Source organism: Pan troglodytes, chromosome 1, assembly GCF_028858775.2.
Source record: "Pan troglodytes isolate AG18354 chromosome 1, NHGRI_mPanTro3-v2.0_pri, whole genome shotgun sequence".
Lineage (NCBI taxonomy): Eukaryota > Metazoa > Chordata > Mammalia > Primates > Hominidae > Pan > Pan troglodytes.
Genome location: NC_072398.2, coordinates 206,683,573 through 206,711,348, shown reverse-complemented (window position 1 = coordinate 206,711,348; position 27,776 = coordinate 206,683,573). Strand labels below are relative to the sequence as shown.

At 46.8% G+C, this 27,776-nt stretch overlaps 1 protein-coding gene and 2 long non-coding RNA genes across 4 annotated transcripts in view; 2 read left to right on the top strand and 1 right to left on the bottom strand.

Moving 5' to 3' along the window:
* Positions 1–2,922: 2,922 nt before the first annotated feature.
* LOC107975344 (uncharacterized) lies at positions 2,923–18,937 on the bottom strand. The gene is made up of 4 exons (XR_001718794.4): positions 18,564–18,937; positions 8,876–8,989; positions 7,672–7,814; positions 2,923–5,128 (listed from the first exon to the last, which is right to left on the bottom strand). It is a non-coding gene; the product is annotated as an uncharacterized LOC107975344 (long non-coding RNA).
* GRHL3 (grainyhead like transcription factor 3) overlaps positions 16,186–27,776 on the top strand; it is a 37,532-nt gene continuing 25,941 nt past the window's right edge. Inside the window, exon 1 of one of the 2 annotated variants that reach the window (XM_016956387.4) lies at positions 16,186–16,466. In XM_016956387.4, the coding sequence (XP_016811876.1) occupies positions 16,450–16,466 (17 nt within the window). In that variant the 5' untranslated portion in view covers positions 16,186–16,449. The remainder of the gene's footprint in view (positions 16,467–27,776) is intronic. The other variant, XM_063804234.1, reaches the window with a different exon arrangement.
* On the top strand, positions 19,060–21,407 carry LOC112209433 (uncharacterized). The gene is made up of 2 exons (XR_002944173.3): positions 19,060–20,015; positions 21,146–21,407. It is a non-coding gene; the product is annotated as an uncharacterized LOC112209433 (long non-coding RNA).

Sequence of the window (27,776 nt, the reverse complement as noted above, 5' to 3'; positions counted from 1 at the left end):
AATATGTATTTTCTACAGTAAGAGCTAACATTTGTAGAGTCATTTTTAGGCATTATTTCAACCCTGTAACAGATACCCTTTTTAAAAAAATTGTTTAATAAACTCTTAACTATCATAGGTGCTCTTTAAAATAATTTTTTTGGGGGGAGGCCAAGGCAGGCGGATCACCTGAGGTCAGGAGTTCAAGACCAGCCTGGCCAACATGGTGAAACCCCGTCTCTCTACAAATATAAAAATTAGCCGGTGTGGCGGTCGGTGCCTGTAATCCAGCTACTCGGGAGGCTGAGGCAGGATAATTGCTTGAACCTGGGAGGCGGAGGCTGCAGTGAGCCGAGATTGCACCACTGCACTCCAGCCTAAGTGACAGAGTGAGACTCCGTCTCCAAAAAAATAAATAAATAGCCAGGCGTGGTGGCTCACGCCTGTAATCCCAGCACTTTGGAAGGCTGAGGTGGGCTGATCACCTGAGATCAGGAGTTTGAGACCAGCCTGACCAACATGGTGAAACCCCGTCTCTACTAAAATACAAAAATTAGCCGGGCGTAGTGGCGGGCGCTTGTAATCTCAGCTACTTGGGAGGCTGAGGCAGGAGACTCACTTGAAACCAGGAGGCAGAGGTTGCAGTGAGCTGAGATCACGCCACTGCACTGCAGCCTGGGCAACAAGAGGGAGACTCCGTCTCAAAAAAATAAATAAAAATAAAAATAAAAATAATTATTTTTTTAGAGACAGGTCTCACTGTTGCCCAGGCTGGAGTGCAGTGGCTGTTTGGAGGTGTGACCATAGCGCACTACACCCTTGAACTCCTAGGATCAAGTGTTTCTCCCGCCTCAGCCTCTCAAGTAGCTGAGACCACCGGTGTGGACCCAGCCTTATAGGTGCTCTTTTTATTCTCATTTTACAATTGAGAAAGTTGAGGCTCTGAGAGTGTAAGGGACTAGCCCACATGTTCTAGCTGGGATTGAAGTTTGGCTCTGAGAGCCTGTACAGTTAACTCGGATGTAATTGCTTTCCTGTAGGCCAGGAAAATCATATGGGAGAATAATGGTGGTTCTCTTGGGATGGTGAATTATAAATATTTAATTTTTTCTTCATTATAATTATCTGCATTTTCATTGCTTTTTTTCCTCTCAATGAGCATTGGTTGCTTTTGTAATTAGAAGGAAAAAAGTTATTTTATTTCAAATAACATTGGCCTGTTGAACTCACAAATCACAAAAATGAAAAGCTGGACATATAAGAGGGTTTGTCCTTGGCAAGTCCTCTACCTGCCAGGGGGTTGTTTCAGATGGAGGACAGGAAACCCTAATGTCTGGTCTTCAGAACTCTAATGGAGGACCCTCATCCCCAGCCAGCGCCTCAGGCCACATCCCAAAGGGCGAGTTTCCAACCGGCAGGTTCCCATCTTCCCATCAGCCCTGAATTCCACAGCCTGGTTTTCGCTAGCAATTCAAAGGTGGGCACCCCGATCTCAGTGGCCCCATTCATCATGTTGGAAGCCTTCCCACCACCTCATTTCAGAATGAGTTAGGCAAGGACAAGCCCAAAGCAGGTGGCAAAGATTATTTAAAAACAAAGATTTTTTTTTTCTCCGAATTCGCTAGGGATCCCTAGAGTCACTACCCACCAAGGAATTAACCCCTTTTTGTCCTCACAGGGCTGACTGCCTATTGTGATAGCTGTTCATTATGAAACTGTCCATCACAACTGCTGTTAGAGAACTACCTGCTGGGCTTCTACCATCTGAGGAAAGGAAGGGGTGGGAGAAGGCCAAATACTGTTGTGGGGGGTGTGGAGGTGTAGGGGAGGACAAGGAGGAGGGATACAGGTGGTTGTAATCATAGTAAAAGCAGCAAAATGTTAATAAACTACAACAAATGTTTCCTGAGTACTTACACATGCTGGGGGGTTTATATGCATTATTTCATTGAATCTTCCCTTAAAACCCCATGAGGTGGGCACTGTCATTACACCGATTTTGCAAGTGGGAGAGCAGTCAGGCTGAGTGAGGCTAAATAACTGTCCAAGGTTATACTGCTGCTAAATGGAGCAGTTAGGATTATAAACCCAAGTCCTCCTCTTGCTAACCACCCACCTGGAGCCCTGCAGAGCCCCCGGAGAGCCTCTTCTCAGGGCGTGCTTCATATACATATACGCACTTCACACACATTTTCAATTTCAGGACTTGCTGTTTTCAAGTCTCTTGGCCAGAAAGATCTCACGAGGTTTCTTTTGTTTTGTTTTGTTTCTCCTAGATTTATGTGATGCCACTTTGGAGGTACTCAAGCTTGATGGCTTTGAAATGTGCCTGTCCTGGGTTTGTATCCTATTTCTAGCACTGTATGTTGTTGTATCTTGGGCCTCAGTATTATCAATGTAAAATAGAGACTGAAAATTCAACATACATGTCCTTAATCACACAGTAACCATAAAGTTTGGAAACACACTTATTTTGCCTGTAACACACTTATTTTAATGTAATCGAGCTATACCATTCATATTTGTTATGCATATTTTCCTCTTTTCAGATACAGAGTAGCTCATGAGATAGAGCTGAGCTCATGGGAGATATATATATATATATGTATATATGTATGTATGTATACATACATTACATATTTTATATTATAAAATTAAATATGTGTGTAAAGAACTTAGCATGCAGCCTGGCCCATAGTAGGTGCTTAATACATGATAGCTGCCATTGTTTGTTGGTTTTGGGCCTTAACTCAATCTCACAAACGTTTGTTGAGTGTCTGTGTGAAGGCCCTAGAGGCAAGCTCTTATGTGGTAGGGAAGGCAAACAGACATATACATAAATTATTCTCAAAGAAGGCAGTCTATGTTAAGTGAAATGCTGCCAGTATAGACAAAGTGCATTGAGAGAATAACGGACAAAGCAGTGAATTCTTGCCAGGGAGATCTGGGTGGTAAGATTTTTATTTTTAGATTAAATTGACAATACAGAGAAATGCAGATCTTTGGTGTACAATTCAGTGAATTTTGGCAAATGTATTCACTCATGAAATTACCACTGGAATGAAGATCAAGAACATTTTCATACCCCCAAAACCCCTTCTAATCAATCCTCACTCCCCAAAGGCAACCACAGTTCTGTTTTTTCCCCACAATAGTTTTGCCTGTTCTTAACCTTCATATAAATGGAATCATTCAGAATGTCCCCTTCTTGTATCTGGCTTCTTTCATTTAACATGGGTGATAAGGTTTGAGCTGAGCCTGAAAGCACTGCTAGGGTTGAATAAGCAACAATGGAGGCAGGGGAGAAAAGGTGAGGTATAGAGAATAGCTTGAGAAAGAAAAGGAGACAGATAAAGTGAATTGGGGACTGGTGTGACTAGAGTAAGGGGTACCCAATGGGGAAGAGAAAGAAGGATGGAAAGCTAGGTTGGAGCTTTGTTTTGCAGAGTTTCCAATGCCAGGAGAAAGGCATGTAGACTTTATCCTGAAGGCAACAGGGAGCCAGCCAGGGAACAGAAGAGTGGACTGATGAGATCTGGGTTTTGAGGAGATATATATGTGGCCACAGCAGGTAGATACAATGAAGTTCAGAAAGTCTGGAGGCCTGGACACCAGTTATTTGATTGTTTATTAATTCATCCATTCATTCACAATGTCTGCCAACTTTGTGATCAATAGCCTGCTCATTCATTCATTCACCCAAAAAGTATTTATCTGGTACTGAACTCTAGATTTTGGGTTTCTGGCCATTACATCTTTGGCTTTATCCATTGACTAGGAAACAAGTTTGATAAATCCTTCTTTAAAAAATTGAGATGGGATCTTACTATGTTGCCCAGGCTTGTCTTGGATTCCTGGGTTCAAGCAATCCTCCCTCCTTGGCCTACCAAAGTGCTAGGCATGGGTCACTACGCCCAGCCTCTGCTGCTTGTATCAAATTCTCTCCTCACCCTGAAAGTCTGGGAAATCCTTGATTTTTTTTCTAGTAATGGGCTCATCAAATCCTGCTAAGAAAATCTTCATTCCCATCGGGTATGTCTTTCCTAAAAATCCAATTGGGCAGACATCACCTTAGATTATTTTGTATGTGAGATAATAAGTAAATAGCCCAGAGAAACAGGAAGGGTTTAAATCAATGAAGGCAAGGTCAACTCTATGCCTTCTTGGAGGGCTGGGGACAGTGTTTCCCAAAGTGTGTTCCACAGTGGATCGCTGGTTCTACATGTTGTTATAGGAGTCAGTGGGGATGGAGGAGATGAAATCATGGCCATCTTAGTTTGGGAAATACTGGGTTAAAAAACAAACAAGGTAGGTTTCCTGACTGCAGGACTTTTCAGATGCTTGATGACTATGCCTTGTTCATTTCTAAGGAGAGATGTGAAGCTTTTCCCAAATGTTTTGATCCTGGAATCTTTTCTGCCTGGAACATCTCAGGCATTCTTGTATTTCTCAGAATGCATTTGTGAGATTCCCCGACATGACTTGAGAGAAATCAGAAGCAGTTCAGATTGAGGAGAGTTATGGAGCAAAATACCCATAAGGTTGGGCCAGAGTAGGGAAGAGCCTGGAGCTGTGAAGAAGAGGGAGCTCCTTCCACAGGGAGACACAGGAAAAGGAGAAGGAAGTGGGCTTGAGCCTTGCCTCGCAGTTGCATGGAAGTAGGAAGAGGAAAGAAATTTCCCAGTGGGAAAAGGAACTGGTGCAGGACTGAACGGGGACCGCGGAAGGACATCTGTATTGCAGAATTTCTATGGAGGAAACTTTATCTTCAAAGTGGCTGCAGCTGGAGCCTGTATTTGCTGGGCAAGAGAAAAAGGAGGAAAAAGTACATGGCTACTGGCCATGGGATGTGACAAGGACAGGGAAGTAGGGTGCTCCTTCACGATCCCCACCCCTAGAACTGGCTCTTTCCCACAGGCAGATGAGTGAAGAGCGCTGAGCTCTGTCCTCTCATTGTATGGCACGCTTATCTCCCTCACTGTGCTTCAGTTCCCCCAACTGCCAAAGGATGAGAAGGTAGGCCTTCCAGAAAAAGAGTCTGAGCCTTCCAAGGGAGGCAGGCAGATCTGTGCTTCTTCATAGCTGGGCAGAGCTTCACCAACAGGCTTCAGACAGGTTTGCACCCAAAGTCACGGCGGTAGCTGAGGTTCTGAAGTAACAGGGGATCTGGGTTCAAATACCAACTCCACCACTTACCTTGAGCCAGTCACTTTACCTCTCTGGGCTTTTCATGTTTCCGTTTTTCTCACCTCAAACACTTGGGCACCAGGAGGTTAGTACAAGGTACTTATGTTTGTTAGTAACATCAATAAACTCCTCTAAAGCCCATTGTCTCTGTAAAGGGAAATTTGTTACATTAAGATGGTTAAGAGACTTTGTACTGTAAGGGGCAAAAACTGGTAGAACGAGTTGAAACTGATTGTTTTTTCATTTTCTGTAAATCCCGCCCACGTCATCCCCCTCAGGGTTCAAGCAGGGCTTAAGAATAACTCGGTGGAGACTCTTGTGGGTAAGGGGGATGCTGAATGCCTCCTCCATTCCCAGCATTGGTCTCCTGCTGGGTGTGACTCAGACTGCACAGTGGGCCAGGAAGAAGGGGGTGGGGGTGTCAGAGGTCACTAGGCCCCAAAAAAGAAAATGTTCTATTTCCCAGGTGGGGCCTGTTTTACAACAGATCAGGGCATCCCCAGGCTCTAGGGACAACATCCCTCCCTTACCATAAACTAATCCATTCTGGTCAAGTGGAGGATGATTCTCGCCCAAGGCACCAAAAGGCAGAATCCCCCAGGTCTGATGTTTGGGGTTAGCTGGTTTTCTCAGGCCTGCTCCCTTTGTGATGCAGGCTTCGCTTTTTAGCCTTACACCTTCCCTGAGGCCTCCTTGTGGCTCCAGAAAGTCTTGCAAACAGTTCATTCACCCTATCTGTTCAAGAAGGTTCTGCCTAGAAGCTGCGGGATGGGGTGGCTTTTGAAGATGGTGTCGAGGCCCGGGGGTTTATGAAATGTTATCTTGGCTGATAAAGGCATCTGCTACTAATTATTTTTTCCTATGTTTTCTTTTTTTGTCACCTTCAAAGTCACAGGTCTCAGACAGTTGGAAAGAACCTGAGTGACCTTCAAACTCAAACCATTCATTTCACAGTTGGAGAAACTGGCTCAGGGAAGGAAGATGACTTGCCTGAGGTCACACAGCCAGCAAGCAGCAGAGCTGGAACTCAAACCTTGATCTCTTGCCCCTTGGTCCTGTGCTGTCTCTCCTGCTGCCTAATATTGGTAACAGCTATGGGGCACTTACTTTGTGCCAGGCACTATATTAAGTGCTTTACATGCACTTAATCCTTACGACCATCCTATGAAATAAATACTATTATTAATCCCATTTATAGATAAGGAAACAGACTCAGAGAAACAAGTTATGAAGCTTAGGGTCACAGCTAACAAAAAGCTGAGCCAGGTTTCAAACCCAGATCAGTCTCAAAACCCGGAGCTTGTAATCACTAACACTAATCTAAGGCATAAGTCTTCTCTCTGAGGGGCTTAACTTTCAACATCCCCAAACCACCTCACACGTTTCAGGGAACCCACAAAGACTGGAGAGAGAAAGAGGGTGAAACAAAAGGCTCCCAAACTGGTCCCATTCAGATGGGGCTATCCCAAGTTGTCACTTCAGTCTAAGAGCAGCCAAATGAAATACTGTGACCCTATGTTGGGTCATCAGTCAATTCAGAGGCCCCTGGTAGTTTTGAAATATGGCCAAACAGGCAAAGCCATGGACTAGAGAGTCAAGTCACTGTCACCTGCCTATCAAGACTCATCTTCTTAGCAGTTTCTCCAACACCCATCAGTGGGTAATACTGAGGATGTCTGCACATGACCCAGGAGGTGCAAATGACTGAGCTCATTGTGAAAGGAGACAGGGCTGCAGGTGAAGTATGCATATTCATAGAGTACTGGCAAGGCATGAATCAGATTTCTTAGGAGACTGGGCAGAGAGCAGCAGTCATGCTCTCATCCTCTGAGGCAGGGGAACCTGATGACTAACCCCCATCTTCAGGCACATTTGCCTTGGGCTGAGTGCCCCGGGTGGCAGAAGCAAAGAAAGAGACAAGACAAGGAACTGTTTCACTGGGGTGGCAAGAGATGCCCATCCCTAATGATAAAAGACAATGGCTGACACTTATCAGGTCTTAACTATACACCAGAGTGGTGCTGAATGTTTTGCAGTGTGTTACCTTATTTGCAAAAACCTCACAACGGTGAAATTATACCTATTTTACAGATGAAGAAACTGAGACTCAGAGAGCTCAAAGGACTTGCCCAAGGTCACACAAGTAGTGAATGGTTGAGCCAGGATACAGACTCATGTAGACTGGCTCTAAAATCCAAGCTAGATGTGCTCCACCTTCTGTGTATGTGTGTGTGAGGGCAGGTAGTCGGCAGTAGAGACTTCTGCATCACCTGAAGGGTGAAGTTAGAGAAGTCTAACAGACTCCTCCAACACAAGATATTTTGTGAAATTTGACAACAAAACAATGTTTCCAAACATCTAGTTGCAAGCAGAGGAAAGGTTTTCGAGTAGAAGGGTTTCATCAAGGTTTCCCCACTGGGCTTGTGTACAGGAATATACCTTATTCATTTCTCTCCCCAGACTGTGGCATAGCTACTTGAACTGAGCACGTCCTCACCAAGTTACCTGAATGACTGTTTGCTGAAGCAACATAATGTAGCAGTTCAGCTTTGGAGCCAAACAGTCTGGGTTGAGATCCCACCTTGGGTCCTCTGGCGCTGCATGACCTGATCAAGTTTCATAGCTTCTTTAAGTCTCGGCTTCCACATCTATAAAATAGAGGTGGGCACTTGTAAGGACTGAGTGAAACAGGACAGGTAAAGTGTACAGACCCGAACAGAGAGTTAAGTGCTCAAAAAATGAGAGCTGCTATTATAATTGGTGATGATTAAATAACTCTCCATACTCACTGAATGAATGGATAAATGAATAACGCATGTGCCTAGTCAATGTGGCAGCCTGTCCGGAGCACTGGCTGAAAGGGTAAGCAGGGGCAAGTGAGGGGTGGGGAGATTGATGGTGACTTCTGAGCGGTTACCTTCCTGAGAGAAGAGCCAGAGGGGCCTGATCGTGGCGTAAGATATGGTTCTTAGGCCCCTGCAGGCCACAGTTTCTAAGTCCTTCCTCTTCTCCACTGCTGGACCATAAGGCCCCAAACTGATGGCCTTGAAAAATTCCCTAGCAGGCCAGCGGTGGATTCAGAAAACCCCTCACCTGAATGTTCAAGGCCCAAGGTTGAGCACTTAACCTCTGACCACATGGCCTCTGCCTTCCTAGTGGGGATACAGGGCCCAGAAAGGTCTCAGCAAAACCCTCCCTCTCCCCACCCTCTCCAGTGAGATCAGATCTAAATAAACACCAATGGCAGCCTTTGAAGGAACACTCCTAAGAAACAGGACGGGTTAGGACCTTATGGGTTAGTTGTGCCTATCTGAACCTCTCTAAGCAGAGCAGGTCCCGCCCTGCCCTGCCCCACCTCACCCCACCCCACCCTAACCTAGGAAGGTAGCACTGACCCTGGCCACCTACTCATTCCATTCAGCACTGGGGCACCAAGACCCTCTGTCCAAGCCAGACCTTGGCCAATTTTCCTCTGTAGCATTTCAAGGAAATCCTTATCTTAACCCTCCAGGCCCCAGTTTGACCCCTGCAGAGAGGAGGAAATACGTTTCCAGTGTTTGCCGTGGGGGTAGTGGGGATAAATATGTTTTTCTCTGCGATGCTGTCTTTTATTTGGAAGTGGGCAGTGTCTTGTTTAATGGCCTCTTTTAAGACAGACTCAGCAATAGTGGTTGGGCTGCTGGGGCCTGAGGCACAGGTGAGGGCTCACCTGGGGCCAAGACAGCTGGGTTCTGTTCTTCCCAGCAGGCCCTCTCCTTCCAGGACTGAGGCTGCGTTCTCCCTGGCTCCCCTCTCCCTGGCTGCCTCCTGTTCTGGCTGGTTCCTGGCAACAGAGAAAGAATCTCAAGACGGCACACTGGCTGCTTCTTCCTTCTCTGCCTGAGCAGAGGATAAGCCTTCTCTGATTTGTTACTTTTAAATAAAGTTTCTTTTTCCTATTAACAGAAGAAATAATGTCCACAGAAACAAAAATAAAGCATAAATCACCACTGACCCCAATATCCATAATACTCCCTGGGGTGAATTATTGTTTTCTCTATTCATATAAATGGATTTTTAAAATAGGAATGGACTAATTTACTAAGAGTAAACGGAAGACTTAAAAGTAGGGAATCAGACCCAGATTCAAGACTTAGCTCAGAAACTCCCTGAAAATAACCTTAGTAAGTTTCACTTCTGCGCCTCACTTTCCTCATTTGCAAAATAAAGATAATAGTACTCACATCATAAGGTGGTTGTGAGAATAATACGAGGTCAAACACTGAGCCTAATGCCTGGAACATCATAAAAACACATAATTGCTAACAACTGTACTGAAAGCACAGTAAATAACTTCCATGGTACACAGGAAGCCTCCGTAGCATCCTTTTAAACTGTAGCAGGGCATGCAGCTACATTCAGGTATCTTAATTTACTTCACTGAATCTCTTGTGAAGGGTATTTTTATTAATTCTAATTTTTCAGGATTATAAACAATGCTCTGATGCACATCCTTGTAGGTAACTCTTTGCACACAAAGATTATTTGCTTAGGCAAAATTCCTATGAGTGAAATTGCTAGATCAAAGGATGAGCTAAACTGGAAAGCCAAAGCTTAGACTGGCTCACTCTCCTTCCAGCAAGGAGCACGCTTGTTTTCCCTTGCCAATACTGTGATTAGCATTTTCTTTCATCTTTATCAACTGGATAAATGAAAACAAAACAAAACAAAAACAACTGCTTGTTTGCTTTCGGAGACTTTTATTTCTAAGGAGAGCTTTCAGGGTGACTTTAGACTCCATGATTCCTCATGTCCAAGGAAGCTCCAGGAAGGAATGTAGGTGGTCTTATTGGAAGAACTGTGATAACCATCTAAAGTACAGAATGTAAAAGGGCCTGAGAGCTGCCCGTTCCATGTCCTGCTGCTCTGCAGGCACAACTTCCAGGTCCATCCATGCCTTCAAAGAAGGGCCATATTCTCATGGCCGGGCGCGGTGGCTCATGCCTGTAATCCCAGCACTTTGGGAGGCCGAGGCGGGCGGATCACCTGAGGTCGGGAGTTTGAGACCAGCCTGACCAACATGGTGAAACCCCATCTCTACTAAAAATACAAAATTAGTTGGACGTGGTGGCACATGCCTGTAATCCCAGCTACTAGGGAGGTTGAGGCAGGAGAATCGCTTGAACCTGGGAGGCGGAGGTTGTGGTGAGCCAAGATCGTACCATTGCACTCCAGCCTGGGCAACAAGAGCGAAACTCTGTCTCAAAAAAAAAAAAAAAAAAAAAGATGGGGGGGCATATTCTCTATGTAGGGTGTGTGGCCTACCCCTCTGCTTAAGAACATTATAATGAAGCTTTTACTTTAAATGTTAAACGTTCAAATGAAATGCTACAGAATATTTTAATGAGTTTTGAGTGAGTGCCCAGGACAGCACTTCTGTGACCCCTTAGGACCCATAATGGTATCTAGGGTGATGCTTTGTCTGAAAGTCAAGGGTCAATCCAAAGTTCTTCACTTAACCAGGGGCATTCTCTCTGAACCTCAGTCTAACAAATGGGGCCAACCATGCACTCTTGTCCCTTCCTCCTGGGATGGCTGTATGGATCAGGGGAGATGAAGCACAGGAAAACACTTTGAAAAGAGCTCTACATCTAGCAGAGGCTGTATTGAAGGGAGGTTGAGGGCTGAATGCTGTGAACTTAGCTGTGCACTGGGGCTGGAAATGGGAAGTGGCTGAGGCCTTTTTTTAAAGCTGGGTGCTCCCTATAACACCAGCTACCTTTTATTGGGTACCTATTTGCCATAGGTTTTATGTCAATATCTCATTTAATTTAATCCCCAGGCTGACCCCACTGAAGCATGATGGGAAATTACATACAGACCTGAAGTCATGGGTGCAAAGAGAAGGCACTGGTGCATGAAAATAAGAGGGAGTAGAGGAATTCAAACTTTGGAGGTCTTCCCTTGGGTGGTGGTGGGTGGGGTGGGGGTAGAAGGCAATACCTAATTTGCCCAGAATGTCAGTAATGTGTGAAATTATATTCATTCATCCGTTTTTCATTTATTCAACAAACATTTATTGAATACCTATTATGTTGAGACACAGGACAAGTGCTATGTGAGATTTATTTTTCCTTGTATGGTTTCTGCCCTCCAGAAATTTACAAATCCTATCTGCCTTGCAGATACTATCAACCAACCTATCTACTTTTCTTCCCTCCCTCCCTCCCATCTCCCTTCTATCTATCCCTCCTAGACCTTGTTCCAGACAGGGACTAGGAAGCTTGAAAGGACTATTTCCACAACTTTGGGATCAGGCCAACTTCAGTTTGATTTCATCTCTGTCACTAAGGGGAGAGCCAGGTGACCTTAGATGTTATACCACCTCTCTGGGACTGTTACCATCTTCTGTAAAACAGGGATACTTATGGCGGCTACTTCACAGGCCTCTTGAATTACATGATTTTATATATATATATATATCAAGCACTAGAACAGTGACTGACACATACTATGGACACTGTTATCTAATCCTCATAGCAATCATTTCACTGAGGACAAACTGAGGCAGAAGGAAGTGAAGTTGCTTGTCCAAGGCCTCAGGCAGTCACCCTCAGAGCTGACGTTCTTTAGTAACTTGGCCAACCATGTGACCCCATTTTACAGGTAGGAATGGGATAGAGCATCTACAGCTAGCATTATGGCGTTAAGTGCTCAATAAATGATAGTAATTTTAATTGCAAAATCAAAATGAGATCAGATAGCTGAGCTCGCTGCTGAGAGCCTGCAAGCCAGACAGCCCCCCGTCTCCATTCCTGTGCCTCCCAGGGGATCACTGGGCAAGGACTCAGTCTTCACTCTCTTCATCCCTGCCCTTGTCCCAGGAAGGATAGGGACACAATGGCCATTTATCAATGGGAAATTATTTTGGTTTAATGACATTTAAACTGGGGCTTTGTATAGAATTTCTAATTACAAAAGCAGTGCAAGTTCAATGTAGCCCGTTTGGGGGAAGACGGGGAAAAGATTGAAATCCTGGTATTTCAGTGCCCACAGAGAAGCACTGTTGACATGTGGGTATATATTCTTTCAATATTTGAATATAGGTCAACAGATTTGCATTAAGAGTTCTGGATAATTAGAAAGCATTCAAGTGTTAGAAAAGGACGGCTGTCAGCAAGGTCCTCGTGTTCAGCAGCGCATGTCCCGTCTGGTAAATGGTGCCGTCATTGTTCAGTACACAACTTTCACAGACACACAGAGGAGCCCTGGCTCTCAGTGCTCACTTACAGTGGCTCTAACTTTTACTCCTCCCCAACATGCCAAGGAGAAGTGTCATACTCTTTGGGAACAGTGGCTTCTGCACAGGCATGATCGTGGAAAGGAGGGGAGGGATGAAGGACTGTGCAGTCCTCCAACAGGGCAGATCACAACGTCTGGAGAAAGAACATCAGTAATCTAGAAAAGCAAATCAAGATGATTTTAATAGGGAACTCCCCCCTTATAGTGATTCACTAATCTGTTCTTATAGAGAGGGAAATTGAGACTCTGAGAGGAGAGAATTTACTCAGTCACACAATAAGTAGCCAGAGGTCAGGCAGAACTTGAGCCCAGGGCACTCCCTAACTTAGTCCAGTCCTGCAAGAATGGAATCAGAAAGATGTGCGTTCAAATCTCAATTCTTTAACTTATTAGCTTTTGGTTTTTTTTTGTTGTTGTTGTTGAAATTATCTGTTTGCGCAGGCTGAGTGCAGTGGCGCGATCTTGGTTCACTGCAACCTCCGCCTCCCAGGTTCAAGCAATCCTCCTGCCTCAGCCTCCCAAGTAGTTGGGATTACAGGTATATGCCACCATGCCCAGCTAATTTTTGTTTTTTTAGTAGAGACGGGGTTTCACCGTGTTGGCCAGGCTGGTCTCGAACTCCTGATCTGAAGTGATCTGCCTGCCTTGGCCTCGCAAAGTGCTGGTATTATTGGCATGAGCCACCGCACCCAGCTAACTTTTGACTTCCAACAAATCATTTAACCTGCAAGTCTCAGTTTCTTCACTTGTGAAATAAGGTTAATATCTTCCTCATTAGATTTAAATGAGAATTAAGGGGGAAAAAAGGCTTTTCTAACAAGTATTGAGTGCTAGATGCCAGGTACAGATAATGCACTTCACACGCATTATCTTTTAATCCTCACAATAACCCCATAAGGGAGGAATACAATTTTTATATACACTTTACAGGTGAGGAAACTGAGGCTCAAAGAGCTGTAGCCACTTGCCCGACATCATGTAGCTAGTAAGTGGTTGGGCTGAGATTTGAAAGGAGGCCTGTGAGTCTCAGAACAATACTATCCTAACACATAGGTAAGTCTTGGCACAGTGCTTGCAAAATACAAATGCTAACTAAACAGCAGCCGTCATTATTTACTGTCGTTATTGTGGATATAATTATTATGTTACATGTAATTGGCTGGTCTCTGTTTATGTTTTTTTAAACTTTGTTTTTTTTTTTTTTTGGAATAGCTGTTCTGTTTTAAATCTCCTCTGCAGAGGAACCAAGAGCTGTGCTGATCCATGAAGGGGAAGTAGGTGCCAGCCTTGCTCAGCCCCACAGGAGCAGGAAGGGGGCAGCAGCAAAGCACGGGGAGTGTCTCTTTAAAGGCCTGGCATCTCTGGGTTGTTGGGATGAAGGCCTAGAAAGCACTTGTACCTCCTGCCTGGGAGGTATAATTCCTACTGAGGGGCCTGGTGACCTTGCAAACTGGCTCATGGCGTTCCTGCCTACCTAGCCCAGACCACCGCTCCTTCTATCCCATCCGGGACACTTCTGTAGCCTTCCTGTGTGTGGAGACATAGAAACCCTGTGATTTGGGTCTCTGCTGATCTCTGAAGATGGGTGCGGGTGATGAAAGAGGCAAAACCTAGAGGCAGAGGGAGAGGACCCATTTTTAAAACCCCAGCGAGCACAGACACGCCACCTGGAATCCCAGCCTCCCCTGAGCCCAGTCAGCATGAGTCACCCCACAGCCCTTCACCTGTGGGTTGCAACACGGTTGACAGAAACTCCACAGCCTTCCATGAGGTGGGCAGACAGGTACATACAGAGGAGTGTGCCATCCTTTGGACTGCAATAAGCTTTGCAGTTACAGTTGGCACCAAATAGCCCTTCAGCCACCAATAACCTCTGTGAAGTGGTTGGGCACCCAGGCTCTGCTCTCGGATTAAATCCCAGCTCTAGCTCTGCCACTGCCTAACTCTGCAGCTTGAGTAGTTTACTTCAGTATCCTGTACCTCAGTTTCCTCATCTATAAAATGGGGGTATCAAAAATGTCTATCTCCCAGGGTTGCTGTAAGGATTAGGCGAGACAATGCATGCAAAGGCGCACAATGCCCGGTGCCTGTGGTATATGAAGCACCTACTAGGTGCCAGACACTGGAGATTCCACAGTGAGCGACACAAAGTCTTTGCTCTTATGGAATTTACATTCCAGAGGAAGGGGAGAAAGACAATAAACAATTAGAAAAATATCATAGGTCATATTACATTGTATCATAAGTCATAAGGGCTCTGCAGAGAACAAAAAGTAGTGTGATCCAGAGTGACTGAATGTCTACTTTATTAACAAGGGTGACTGAAGAGGGCTGCTCTGAGGAGGTGGCTTTATTAGCAATTATTTACTATTATTTATTAGGGTCCCCTGGGCTTCCCCCAACACAGCCTCCAGGGAGAAACCAATCTCTGAGAGTTCTCAAACCCAGTACCCCCTCTCCAGAGCCCTGACCCCACCCCAAGAGGGCTCCTTTGAATTCTGACTTTACCCTGAAAAACCTCCATAAATTGGCAGGGGTAGCTGAAACCTCACTTGCCGTTCCCAGAGAAGAGAGAGAGGAGTGGGCCAAGTTGAGGTTTCCAGGAAGACAGAGCAAAGAGATAATTCGCCAAAAGGGGAAGGGTGGGGGAGGGGAGAATAGAAAGAGAGAGAGGGAAAAAAAGATGCCAAGATCTCTGGCTTAGATTTAATTTCAAACTAATCCTGGAAGAAGCTCTTTAAAAAGCTCTAACATTCTCCTGTTTGTGTTTGTGGATATTCTGGGGTTTACCAAGCTTGTTCTTTATAGAAGACAGCTCACAGCAATTACTCCACAATTACTTCATCTGACAGGCATTGAATTTCTCCCAAGTTCCCAATACAGAACGAAGCACTTGGAGCCTGTGAAATGACCAGCTGGCTGAGGCTTCAGAGGAGCCTTCAACTTTTCTATCCCTTCTGTGCTGACCAGAGGTATGTGGCTTGCCCACACCCCCTTCACACCCAATAAAAGCCTGTTCTCCTTTACTCCCCCACCCCCTGCCACCAACACACACCCCCCAGATTGTAAACTCCTCTAGAACAGTAACCCCTGTTTTTTCTGGCCTCAGTTTCTCCAGAACCCAGAGTAGGGTCTGGCACACAACGGGTGCTCAATGAATGTCTACTGAATTGAGGCCACTGACTTCAGCCCAAGGGGCAGCCAGACTTGGAGTGAGATGACTGCAGATTGGATCTGGGCTGGGACCTCGCTAGCTGTGCCCTTGGGCAAGGCACTTTGCCTCTCTGGCCTCCATTTCCTCCCTCATCTGTAAAATGTGTGTTGAAGAGGAAGGGGGAAGCGATAATAAATCTACCACAGTAGGTTACTTTAAGAACCAAAAGAAGTCACTTGAGTAACTGCAAAAGATTATTCAAAAATATTACCTTAAAGGGGAAACTGAAAAAAAGGGAACTTATACAAAGATCTACCTGGGAAAAGTTGCTCTCTCCTTTGAGAATTCCCCAGTGGTACAGAAGGAGGGGGCAAAGAAATTTGGGGGTGGGGATGTTTCTGGGTATCTGGGACAATGACTAGAAACAGGAATCAAGTTTTCCTTTAAGCCAAGTTATCTGTTTGTCCCTGTACTTTTCCTCTAGTTATCTTGCTTCTTTCCAACATTTTTTTCTCCATCCCTCCTCCCTCATCTCCACCCCCCACCCCCTCACCAAGGAAGGAATTGGCCAGCTCCACCCAGCCAGTCCCCCATAGCTCCGCCCTCCTCGGCGGGCTAAGAGTTAACAGCTGCACCTGTTGAGGTATACCTCCAGTCGCCGGCACCTGTACCTGTAGCCAATCAGCGCCAGCGCTGCTGGGAACCTACCTGTCAGCAAAATCTCGACACCCAAACCTCAACATAAATCAAACACTTTCCTGGGCAGAGAATGTCTGTGTCAGGCAAGAATTAGAGACAAGCGGTCAGCAGAGCCTCAGTGCTGATCGTCGGAGCTTGGGAGCAGGAAGATGTCGAATGAACTTGAGTGAGTAAACATCGGTGGATACCTGCCGCTCTCAGAGCGTGGAGGCTGGATGGGGTTTCCTGGAGGGGGAAGAGCGGGGAGGCCGGCACCGGGATTCACAGAGCAATTTGTAAGGGTAAATGAATGGGCTGACGATCTTACTTTGGCGTGTCAAGGCAAGCCCCAGTCTCAAGCTAGAGGTGAGTGTTTCCCTGGGAAAATAGTTTTTCTCATTCTCTTTGCTGAGCAGTTTCGAGCCAGGCAGGGAAACACAAGACTGAAACTGTGAAGGTTTCTGGCACCACTTTTTGATCCTCTGAAGGGGTCTTGGAAATCAGACAACCCCAATCCCATCGAGGCTTTCTATCTTCTTGCCAAAAGGAACTTCTTTAAGGTAGTTCTAAGAGCTGTCTTAGGCAGAGAGTTGGGTTTCTCTAAAGGGACTTGTTTGCTGGGTTGGAACAGTCCCAAGTGGGAAGGTTACAGTGTGGTGGTGAAGCATGTGTACTCTTTGTAGTGGGCTTGACCTAAGTTCAAATCCAGGCTCTGTCCCTGGGTGATCTCAGACAAGACATTCAATTTTTCTGGGCTTCATTTTCCTCATCTGGAAAACGGGTACAAGAATGCTCTGTAGAATTCTGGAAAGAGTTAAGTGTGATAAATCCTGTAAAATGCTTAGCATAAAGCTATGGTCTGAAGATGCGTTCAGTAAAATGTGGTTCCTCTTATTCAGAGGCAGTTCTAAGGCTGGGGAAGATGAGAAGTGATTTTTGGTAGGTCACCTCTTTTGGCTGGGAGGATGCATGTGCCTTCCTGCCCACATCTGAGATTTAAGATCCTGACTGACTGATGCTGATCTTCACCATGATGTCCTTCTTGGGGTCCAGACCTTAGAGAAGGTAGGGTGAGGCTGGGATCTGGGCTGCTTTAGATTGGGTTCAGGGCGCTGGCAGGAGAAGCCAGAACCCTTTAAACACAGGTTCTCCTTTTCCTGCCACCCTCAGAGGTGAGTGGGCAGAGGCAAGGATTGTACCATCTTTTTTCTAACTACTCCTCAACAGACTTTTAAGAACTTGAAGATCTGTGGGCAGACAGCAGTGCTAGGTCCTGACTGCAGACAGGATTCTATGTTCTAGCTAGCCCTTCAGCTCTTCATGTTCACAGCACAATCACTTGGGTTAACAGGCACATTTCTTTTGAATGAATTTCCCGGGGTTGACAATGTATTGACAATTGGACCGCAATGAGAATAAGAGCAGGAGCATTGGTACTGACACCTGGGTTCAAGTCCCAGCTCTAGCACTTATAGCTGTGTGATGTTGAGCAAGTCCCTTAATCCTCATCTGTAAATAGTGGCCAACAGTAGTATCCACCTCATGGGGTTGTTAGAGGATTTGACAATTTTAGAATAGTGATTGCTTTTAAGGCTGGTGGAGAACACACCAGTAACACCATTGTCATTTCATGTAGAACTAACCAATCAATGAGCATTCCCAAATCTCTTGCTATTTTTCCATACTTTGAACGCGCAAAAAAATCTTGACATGTGTCTCCATCCCACTTAAATTTGCTGGCTAAAACTGCGGAGGCTACAGACAGAATCTATTCATTACTGCACGTTAGGGGGTATGTGTTCTGAAGCTGGGTTACTTGAACAGAAAGGTTTCTTGCTTTTCTCCTCCCTAATGGTTTGGATTTGAAGTCAGATCCGCTGACAGTTGAGGCTTCTCAGTTTGGGGTGGGGTGAGGGAAGCCAGTTGCCTGCTGAGTAATTGCAGGCGGACTCCAAGCCACCATTTGAGATTACAATGGCAGAGCCTGGGGGCTCAGCTGCCCCTACTGGTAAGGGGAGGGCACCCGGCGCTTGGCTTGCAAGTTCTGAGCTGCTGTTGCTTCTGCGGCCTCGACATTCTCCTAAAAAGTGCCAAGTTAAGAGGACTGGCCATAGCTTACAGCTTGGGCCCTCATGGAATGGCCAACTCTGGCCAGGCCTTGATATAGTGGCAAAAGTGGGACTTGCCTGTCACTCTAAATTCTGCCACTTACCAACAGCAGGATCCTGGTGAATTTGTTTGTCCTCCCTGACCCTCAGTCTGCTCATCTGTCTGTAACACCTACCTGGCAGGAACAACTGTGAGCTCCCAAATGTGGACCAGAGCTCCATCCGCGCCCGCCCGGTGGCCAGGCCCCGGGTGTAAGGCGGCACTTCGAAGGCTGGTCCCTGAGAAGCATGGAGGCCCCGGCGGTGTAGTTAGAAACCAGCTGGAGGTGGCTGGCGGGTGCTGAGCGCCGGGCCTTTCATGTGGTCGCAGCGCTCTGGGTGCCTGGAGCCCGCAGCCCTGGGCAGCCCCGGGCTACCGCAGGGCGCAAGGGATCCTGGGCTGCGGCCGAGGGCGCCGGAAGTCGCCGCCGACCGCCTGGGTCTCGCAGGAAAACAGCCGGCGCCCGCGAGCTGCCCGGCGTCGGGTTTTCCTGAAGGTGCGTCGGGGCCCCCGGGGAGCTGGAGCCGCAGGCGACCTCCCCGGTGACCTCTTGTTCCCCTCTGGAGCGCCGGCCGGCGCTCCAGGCAGGCCCGGTTGACAGCCCAGGAAGGGAGAGTTTCGCCGCAAAGGGGCTTGGCACACAGCAGGTCTAAGGCACCGAGGCAGGAGCGTCCCCCGCGGCCTCGCTCCCTGCTCTCTGGGCCCCACCGCTACCGCCTGGAGTCTCCCCTCAGCCTCGCAGAGACGCGACTCGGTTGGGGGAAGGGGACTAGAACCGTCGCAGTCCTGACCGCGGCCGCCGCCGCCGTTCTATCTGATCTCCAGGAGCGCCGGCTCCAGACTGCCTGGAGCGCTGAAAGAGTTAATCAGGAACGCCTCCCCGCTGTGGTTTTGTGGTCGAAACCATGATTGCCAGGAGCAAATTTTTGTCGTGCACGAGGTGTGTTATTAAAAGTCGGAGCTACGCTGCTGCTGAATGAAAAGTTAAAAGCCCTCTTTGAGTTCGGGCTATAAAACTGGCGGACTGGGCCGAGAGGCTTGAGCCAACCCTAACGGCGGCGGCCCGGGCGGCGCGGGGGTCCTGCGGCTCCGCCAGCTGCTGGGAGCGGGCGGGCCGCGCAGTCCCAGCAGTGAGTGGCCGCAGCCAGGCGGTCGGCAGAGCTCCCACTGAACCACCGGAGGAGTGAAGAGGGAAAACGGGGCTGAAACCCAAATGGGATCATCCAGCTTTCTCTTACGTTAGAACAAAAATGACAGCCAACATTTATGGAGCGCTGACTCCGCATCTGACATTGTGTCGAGTGCTTGATAAATACACGCTCTTCTTTAAACCCTCCCAACAAACTAATGCGGGATGGGAGTGTAAATGCAGTTTTGCCGAAGAGGGGACCCAGACTTGGTTCAGGCTTGCCCAAGGTCTCACGGAAGCACTGGGATCTTAACCGGGTCTTAGCCGAGCAGCCATAGGCCACCCCGCTTCCTCTGTGCTTAGCCTCTGAAAAGAAGACAGAGGAGATGTGCCAAACTGTTGAGAGTGGTTATTTCTGAGCAGAAGAATGTGGATGAATTCCATTCTTCCTATTTTTCTGTAGGTTCTACATGTTATATATTTGTTGTATTTTACAAACCTATGTTACCTTTGGAGTCGTTAAGGGGAAGAGAGGGAGTCATTATTTTGAAAGAGAACACCTAGAACAGTGTTCTCAAACTGTGGTCCGTGGACCATCATCATCATCATCATCACCTGGGAACTAGTTAAAAATGCAAATTCTCAGCCCCACCCTAGACCTACTGAATCAGAAACTGGGGGTATGGCTCAGCGTTATGTGTTTTCACAGGCCCTCCAGGTGATTCTGATGCGTGTCCAAGTTGTAAAACTGTTGGCCTAGAAGACCAGGCAGAGGACTGGGAAGCAGGAGGTTCCCAAATCCACTACGGACCTGCAGTGTAGTTGCTGAGTCAGCAGGCTGAGAGCTTAGTTCCAAGATCACACCTGTGTTTTAAGCCCAGCTCTGCCACCTATAGATTGGGTGACTTGGATGAGCTCCTTAACCTAAGTGTCAGTTTTTGCCCATGTAAAATGATGATAAAAATACCCACCTCACAAGGCATGTATGAGAATAAAAAGGCACAAGGCCTGACTCTATTAAATAATTGAGCTCCTTTCCCTCTCTTGCCTTCCCTCCCCTCTCTGGAACTCAGCTTTCCTATCTAAAATGCAGCAAATAATCCTGGCTGGCTGCCTCCCCCTCTCTATTCCTTTTGCCTCCTAAAAAGGTTAGAACAACTGACCTAGCGAAAGTCTTGAAGGGAAATTATCTCTCCGTTATTTGGTGTTATTTCTCTAGGCTTTTCCAGGGGGTCAGCAAGAATTGGGAACTTTCAAGGGCAGGGACCGAAAGGGGACAGAACAGTGTAGCCACATGAATGGCAGTGGCCTTCACTTTTTTTGTCCTCAGCACCCAGTACGTGGCCATTTACAGAGTAATCCTCAGTGAATGTTTGTTGAGTGAATCAGTGAGTGAATAAATGAAGGGATGTGGCACCCCCGGGTTTACAGGTGGATTTCAACTTCTTTCACACCTCAGTTGAACAATAGATGGGGGGAGAAAAGGAAAATTAGGCAAGACACCAAGAGGAGAATATAGCACGAAAGAAAAATTCCCATACAGGGAAGAATTTTTAAAATAGCAGAAACTCACTTTCTTCTCTAATTAGGAAAGGGCACCTAGATAATTTACATGCAACTGAAAGTGTCTGCTGCAGCCTGACCACCGTCAACTTGCCCACCTGGGTCCTGACAATGAAGCTGGTAGTGCGTGTTCCTCTTAAGTGGAAATCTCCAAGCATCAGGATGATTCTGCCAGCTAGGAAGAGATATCCCGATTCATAGGCTGGAGAAAGGCTGTGAATTGTGCAGTTTGCTGGGGACTACCCCACAAAGTATTAGTAATAATAATAAAAGCAGTTCACATTGTTATGTGCTGGCACTATGCTGATCGCTTTACCTGCATTACCTCATTGCATCTTCCAACAGTAATACTTCACAAAGTTGTAAAAAACAAAGACAATGACTAGAAGTTGTTAGCCAGCACCCGGTACTTGGTAATCCCTCAATGAACGGTAGCTCTCATAGCAATTCTGTGAGGTTAGCATTCTCATTGCCTCACATTTTGCAGGTAAGAAAACAGGCACAGAGATGTCAGCTTGCTTGCTTAAAGTCACCCAGTAAGTAGCAGAGCTGGACCTGGAACCCAGGTCTGCAAAGCTCTGGGCCCACTCCCATAACGATGAGTTCATACTGCCTCATGCAAACTGGTGTCATTACAGAGCCATGCCCTACACTCTGCCATTTCCCCATTAAGGCCCCCAAATGAGCCCCCAGCCCATGTGACGAGGCACATTTCACAATCTGTACACCCAGAAAACCAGATGGGCCACTGGCAGGCACGAGAACCCTGGGGCGCCCCTGTCGTGCCCAGGGAACATCGTGTGTGGGGCTGACTGAAAAATGATTCCTCTGTGAGCAGTTGTGTCAGGGCCTCCCTGTGGGTGATTAGAGAGTGATTGATCACTGTTAATGAGGTTGGGTGGCTCATGGCAGGATTTAGCAAGTCATTGGGAGTATCTGGGTGTCAACACCCAGCTCAGGCGGCCCCTGGAACTCTTCCTCCTCTGGCTGAAGGGAAGTGGGGTCTAGCCTGCTGGATCAGTCCTGTGCCACACACCTTCTTTGGTGGAGCTTGAGACCACCTCCTTTGGTGTTGGGTTTTCTTCCCACCTTCTGGAAAGTTGAGTGAGTACTTTCTTTTCTGTAGCTTAACTACTGAGTCCCATCCTGCCGTATGCTGCATGTCCTTAGGCAGGTGCCTCTCTGGAACTAGACCTCTGAGGTCTGTCTGCATCCTAAATTGCTAGGATTCTAACAGAAGGAAATGATACCAAAAGTTCTCAACTGATGGCTGAGACAGCATTTCCTTGGTCTTATTGGGGGTTTTAAGTAGCTCAGCCAGAAAGCAGTGGGCATTTTGAGTCAGAAGAGACTTGTTGGGATGAAACCCCACTTTACCACTCTAGACTTTCACCATCCTGGTGCCCAGAATGAGGCATGTTGGAGCCATGAAGGCTGAGGCTAACTGGGCATGGAGCAGCTGGCACCACACCCCTGTTGTGCTGAGTGCCAGTGAACTGGGGAAAGGTCCCATCCCCTCCTCCCAGAGCACTGGCCCCGGCAATTTGCACTTCCTCACAGACTGGACGGGAGGCCTCAAGAAGTGAGGCCTATCAGGTAGACCCCTGAGCTCCTCTCTCTTGATCTTGTTGCCTACTCTCTCCTAAATGGAGGAGAAGCCAGACGGGGAGACTCTGAGGAGGCGGCTCTGTGAAGGTTCTGGATGCTGGGAGCCAGAGACCTCAGTTCTAGGCCTGATGCCTTGAGGTACAAGCTCAGTGGCCTTAGGCAAGCCAGTGGCCCTCTCCATGGCTCAGTTTTTCCTCAGATGAGGACAGTCATAACTTCCCTCCCTACCTGACAGGGGCGTTGCAGGATCAGAGGTGATGACAGATGTATGAGAAGCACATTGAAAAATATAACACTATGCAAATGTGAGGGATTATCAAATCTTGGATTTCCTCCTTAGTGGGCTGGCTTTCCTTAAAACAAGGTGGCATATGCAAAGTACCTGGCTCACACCTGGCACACAGTAGGCGGACAAGCTCTGGGAGCTGTGCCAGGCTGATGCCTTTGATCTTGCCTTTCCTTTGATCTGGAAGGTCCAAGGTCCTCCCAACTCATCTCCATTCTCCCTCTTCCCCTCCACCCCTCTTCTCCTCCACCCCTCTTCTCCTCCACCCCTATTCCCCTCCACCCCTCTTCCCCTCCACCCCTCTTCCCCTCCACCCCTCTTCTTAACCAACATCCGTCACTCCCTTGGGTTCAGGCAGGTCAGAAGTCCTCTTGTTTCTTTTTCTTCATAGCTCTCTTCACCCATCTAATGTTAACTGTTTGTTTTTGTGGTCATGTAGGTCTTGCTGCCACTAAAATGCAACCTCCGTGTCAGCAGGGATGACCTCGTTATCTTATTCTCCCAGGACAGGTTCTGGCACATAGTAGTTACTTGATAAATATTTGTTAAAAATGAGGGATGGATGGTTACAGGGATGGATGCCACCCAGGTTTATTGCTTTTTAAATCTCTCCTACATCCCTTCTTGGAAAGTAGTAGTTTTTTCCCTCTTGAGAAAGTGCTAGCCATAGAGTTCCCAGGCCAGACCCTAGGAGTCCTGGCTTCACTCATTCAGTACCCTGCAACAGGTCACCTAACATCTCTATTGTATATTTCCTGGTCTGTAAAGTAGGGATAATAACACATCATGTATGTTGGGAGGCTCTATGAGATAATGGAAGTTGGGCAAGGTGTTATTACACTATCTCTTTTGTTTCTTTTGAACAGAACCCCATTCACAGACAGGAGGCTTGTGGGGGATGATAATTTAAGAACCTCAGGCAGAGTATCCCCTTTACTCCCATTTGGAGGTTCTGGGATGATGATGGTGGTGATGGCTATTATTAACTGAGCAATTATTCTCTGGCAGGCTCTAGGTTAAACACATTTCCTACCTTAATGTACTTAATTCTCCTAACAACCCATGAGACGAACCCTACTGTAAAGTAGCCACCCCTATTGACTCTCCATTATCTTACTATGTTAATTTTCTTCATAGCACTTATTACTAACTAAAAATAACTAATTTACCTACTTGTTTATGGTCTGTCTTCCCCAATTAGATTGTAAGTTCCATGGAAGCAGAGTCTTATCTGTCTCATTTTAGTTGATTCCCAGTGCTCAGAAGAGTCCCTGACTGGCACACTGGCACACAGAAGACACTCAATAGACCCATTTAACAGATGAGGAAATAGAAGGGCTAAGTGCCTTACCCAAGGACATGTAGTTAACAAACCCATACACTGTGACCCTGGTGCTGCCTCCTTCTATGGTGCTGCAGGTTCAGGTGTGCTGTGTCTGGTAGAGATCTGATGGCAGGCTGTCCATGGCAGGTCTTCCCTCCTCCCTCATTTCCTTTTCACTTTCTGATAGTTTAGTTCCGTCTTGGACAGGGACACCAACAGAGAGTTTGTGGAGGCCCCAGGGAAGCTGACCTCATAGGTTGGGAGTCCCCTGGTTTCCCTTCTTTCTTCTGGCCCTATCACCCATGAGTAGGACTCACTCCTTCTTAGAACTCTTTTCACATTGATCCAGTATCAGCTCCTGGGACAACTTATTTTTTCCCCCTCTCTCACCTACTGGCTCCTCAGTCCTCATTTGTAATCTTTAAGAGACCAGAGAGCCAAAAGTTCTTGGATTTTAGGATTCAACACACAAGTCAATACTAACCTTATTCATTAAGACTTTGTAGAAGCCAAATTCTTAGTTCTAGAACATGAGGTTATTGGTGGCAGGAGCAGGCATGGGAACCAGGGCATTGGGACTCCCAGCCCCTGACCAGAAACTCTTCCAGTCATCATCTTGCCGCCTTCCTCCTGCCTTGTGTGGGTGGGAAATTCCTTTCTGCCTTGCAATAGAGAATTAGTTCAATGTATTTTGAGAAGGGAAATTTCCAGAATAGGAAAGGCATCTAGAAAAGAGACTAGCACAGGGCTTGAATGCTTTACTGTGTAGTCCGACAGCTCCAAGTTCAAGCTGAGCCTCCATCACTTATTGGCTGAGTGACCTTGAGCAGGTGATGTCACCTATTTGAGTCTCAATTTCCCCTTCTATAAAAGGAGATGATAATTCCTATCTCTCAGGGCTGTTGTGTGGAGTAGATGAGATGACACACAAAAACAAATGGCACTATGTTTGCCAGTGGTAAGTGTTTAAAGTACAGAAGCTGCTGTTTATCAAGGAATCAGACTTTGGGATACCAACAAGATAGATTGGAGACCTTATAGGCCAAGAGACCCACCCAGGTGAATAGCAGACATTGTCTGTTCTTTTGTTTCGGTGTCACTTTATCATTGTCTTCTAAAATTTATCTTTTTTAAAGGGTAAGATAACTCACAGCATCAAAGCTGATAATGGTCAACCCCTAGAGTCAGCAGATTGGGGCTCCAGGCCCAGACCTGCCACTGACTTGCAGAGTAACCATGTCTTCTACCACTTTGCAACCCCTCAATGTCTTGCCCCAAGCTGAACTGGAACACAGTGATGGCTTGCATGAATTACACACTTGTTTTGTGCCAGGCAGAGTTTTAAGCATTTTCTTGTGCTGATGCGTTATCCTCATGATATTATGTGGTGGGTGCTTTTATTAGACTCGTTTACAAATGAGGAACAGTGTTAAGCACTGGTGGTCCCTGTTGACCCAGAGGGTGGGATCAGTCAGGCATTTCCCTGCTTTTCCCATGCCTCGTTGGTTGGGAGTTTCCATTAGCTCCGGGCTGGGCAGACAGTGAGGGTGGCCACCCTGGACTTGCTCAGTAAATTCCTCTAAACCCCAGGCCCAGGAAGCAATGAGGAGGGGCCTCTTCTCACCTCTCCTTGAGGCCCCTTGATTTATAGCAACAGAAACTCAGGGTGTGCCTCCCGCTCTCCGCACCCCTAGAACAGGAAAGTTTCTGTCATTTCTCTTTCCTGCGTGACAGCTCCACCTCCCTTCCTCTCAGAGCCCAGCTCCTCACACCTTGGGGCCCGGTGGGATGGGAGACACTGTCCTGGATGAAGCCACTGGGAGAGCTGCCGCCTCCTGTATGCCGAGGTATGGCCTGGCCTGCTGTTCCCACTGCAGTCTGAGGATATGGGCCCTAGTGGCCTGGCAGCAGGAGGGTACTTCATGCACCTGATTACAGGGGTCTCTGCCCACCCACTAGTCTGCCACTGTGCCACAGTTTTACCACAAACACATTTTTCTGCTGTGATAAAGACTGCACCCCTGCATCAACGGAAAAGCAGTGTGGCTGAGTGGCAAGTGTGTGCCTTTGTGCTCAATAAGGCTGAGTTGAAATCCTGGTTGTCTCATGGACCAGCTGGATGATCTTGGACATTTTCTCGTTCTCTGCAAGACTCAGGTTCCTTTATCTTAACAGACGAAGCAAATGATCCTTACCTTGTAGTGTCCTTGTAAGAAGCACGGCCTAATGAATAGAGAACATTCATATGCATTATCATAAATGGCAGCTGGCATTGTTCTTAGGTCCCTAACATGGGAGATTCTGCCTGGCCCATGTAGAAAGGGAGGCACTGGGAAACCAGGAGACCAGCCAGTGCCCACTTCATCTCTGGGGCTCTCTCTTCATAGCCTGGACCACCCCATCTTCATACACTCTTTGCTCTAAATTGAACACAACTAGAACTTTTCTGCTTCTATGCCTTTGTTTGTGGTTAAGAGCATGTGCAATAACCAGCGATTCTTCAAAATGTGGTCCCCAGACTACCAGAATCAGCAGCACCAGGGAAATCGCTAGAAATGTACATTCTCAGCCACCCAGAGCCAGTGAATCAGACACTCCAGGGGTGGGGCCCAACAATCTGTGTGTTTTTAAATTAATTTTAAAATAATGGACATATAATAATTGTACATATTTATAGAGTACAGTGTGAGATTTCAATGCACCTTTACGTTGTATAATGACCAAATCAGGATAATTGCCATATTTATCACTTTAAATATTTATCATTTCTTTGGGATGATAACATTAAAAATCTACTCTTCTAGATATCCTGAAGTAGACACTACATTGTTCTTTGCTGTAGTCACCCTGCTGTGAAAGCGATCTATGTTTTAACAAGCCTTCCAAGTCATTCTCATGCAGCTAAAGTTTGAGAACATTATTCTGTACCATTGCATCACCCTGAAGGAGCTTGAATCCCCTCTGGGCCACTCACTTACTGGGACCTTGGACAACTCTCAACTTATCTGAGCTTCAGTTTCCTCCACTGTATAATAGGAATAATAATAGTATCTGCCTTGCAGGGTCGTTTCAAGTAACATGGTAATTTATGAAATGTGCTTAGCTAGTGCCTAGCGCATGGCCAGTGTTCAATAAAGAGTAGCTATTATTTTTCCATTCTTATTATTTTTCTGTTAGGTCCCTGCTCCTTCCCCACACTGCTGAGTGAAATAATCCCCAGTGCTGAGTTTCCCCAACTAAAATGTCTGCCTGCTCCAGAAAGCCTTTCCTGATCTCTTTCCTTTGAGCCCTTGTGGCTTGTCTCTTGAGCGAGATAATGCCTTGTATTTGTCCAAGCTTCTCAGCACCAGTACCCGGGTCCTTCCTGCCTCTGTGTGCCCTGCAGCCTTCAACTCCAGTTCCTGGCTTCTGAGCAACTGCTCAAAACTCTACAATAAAA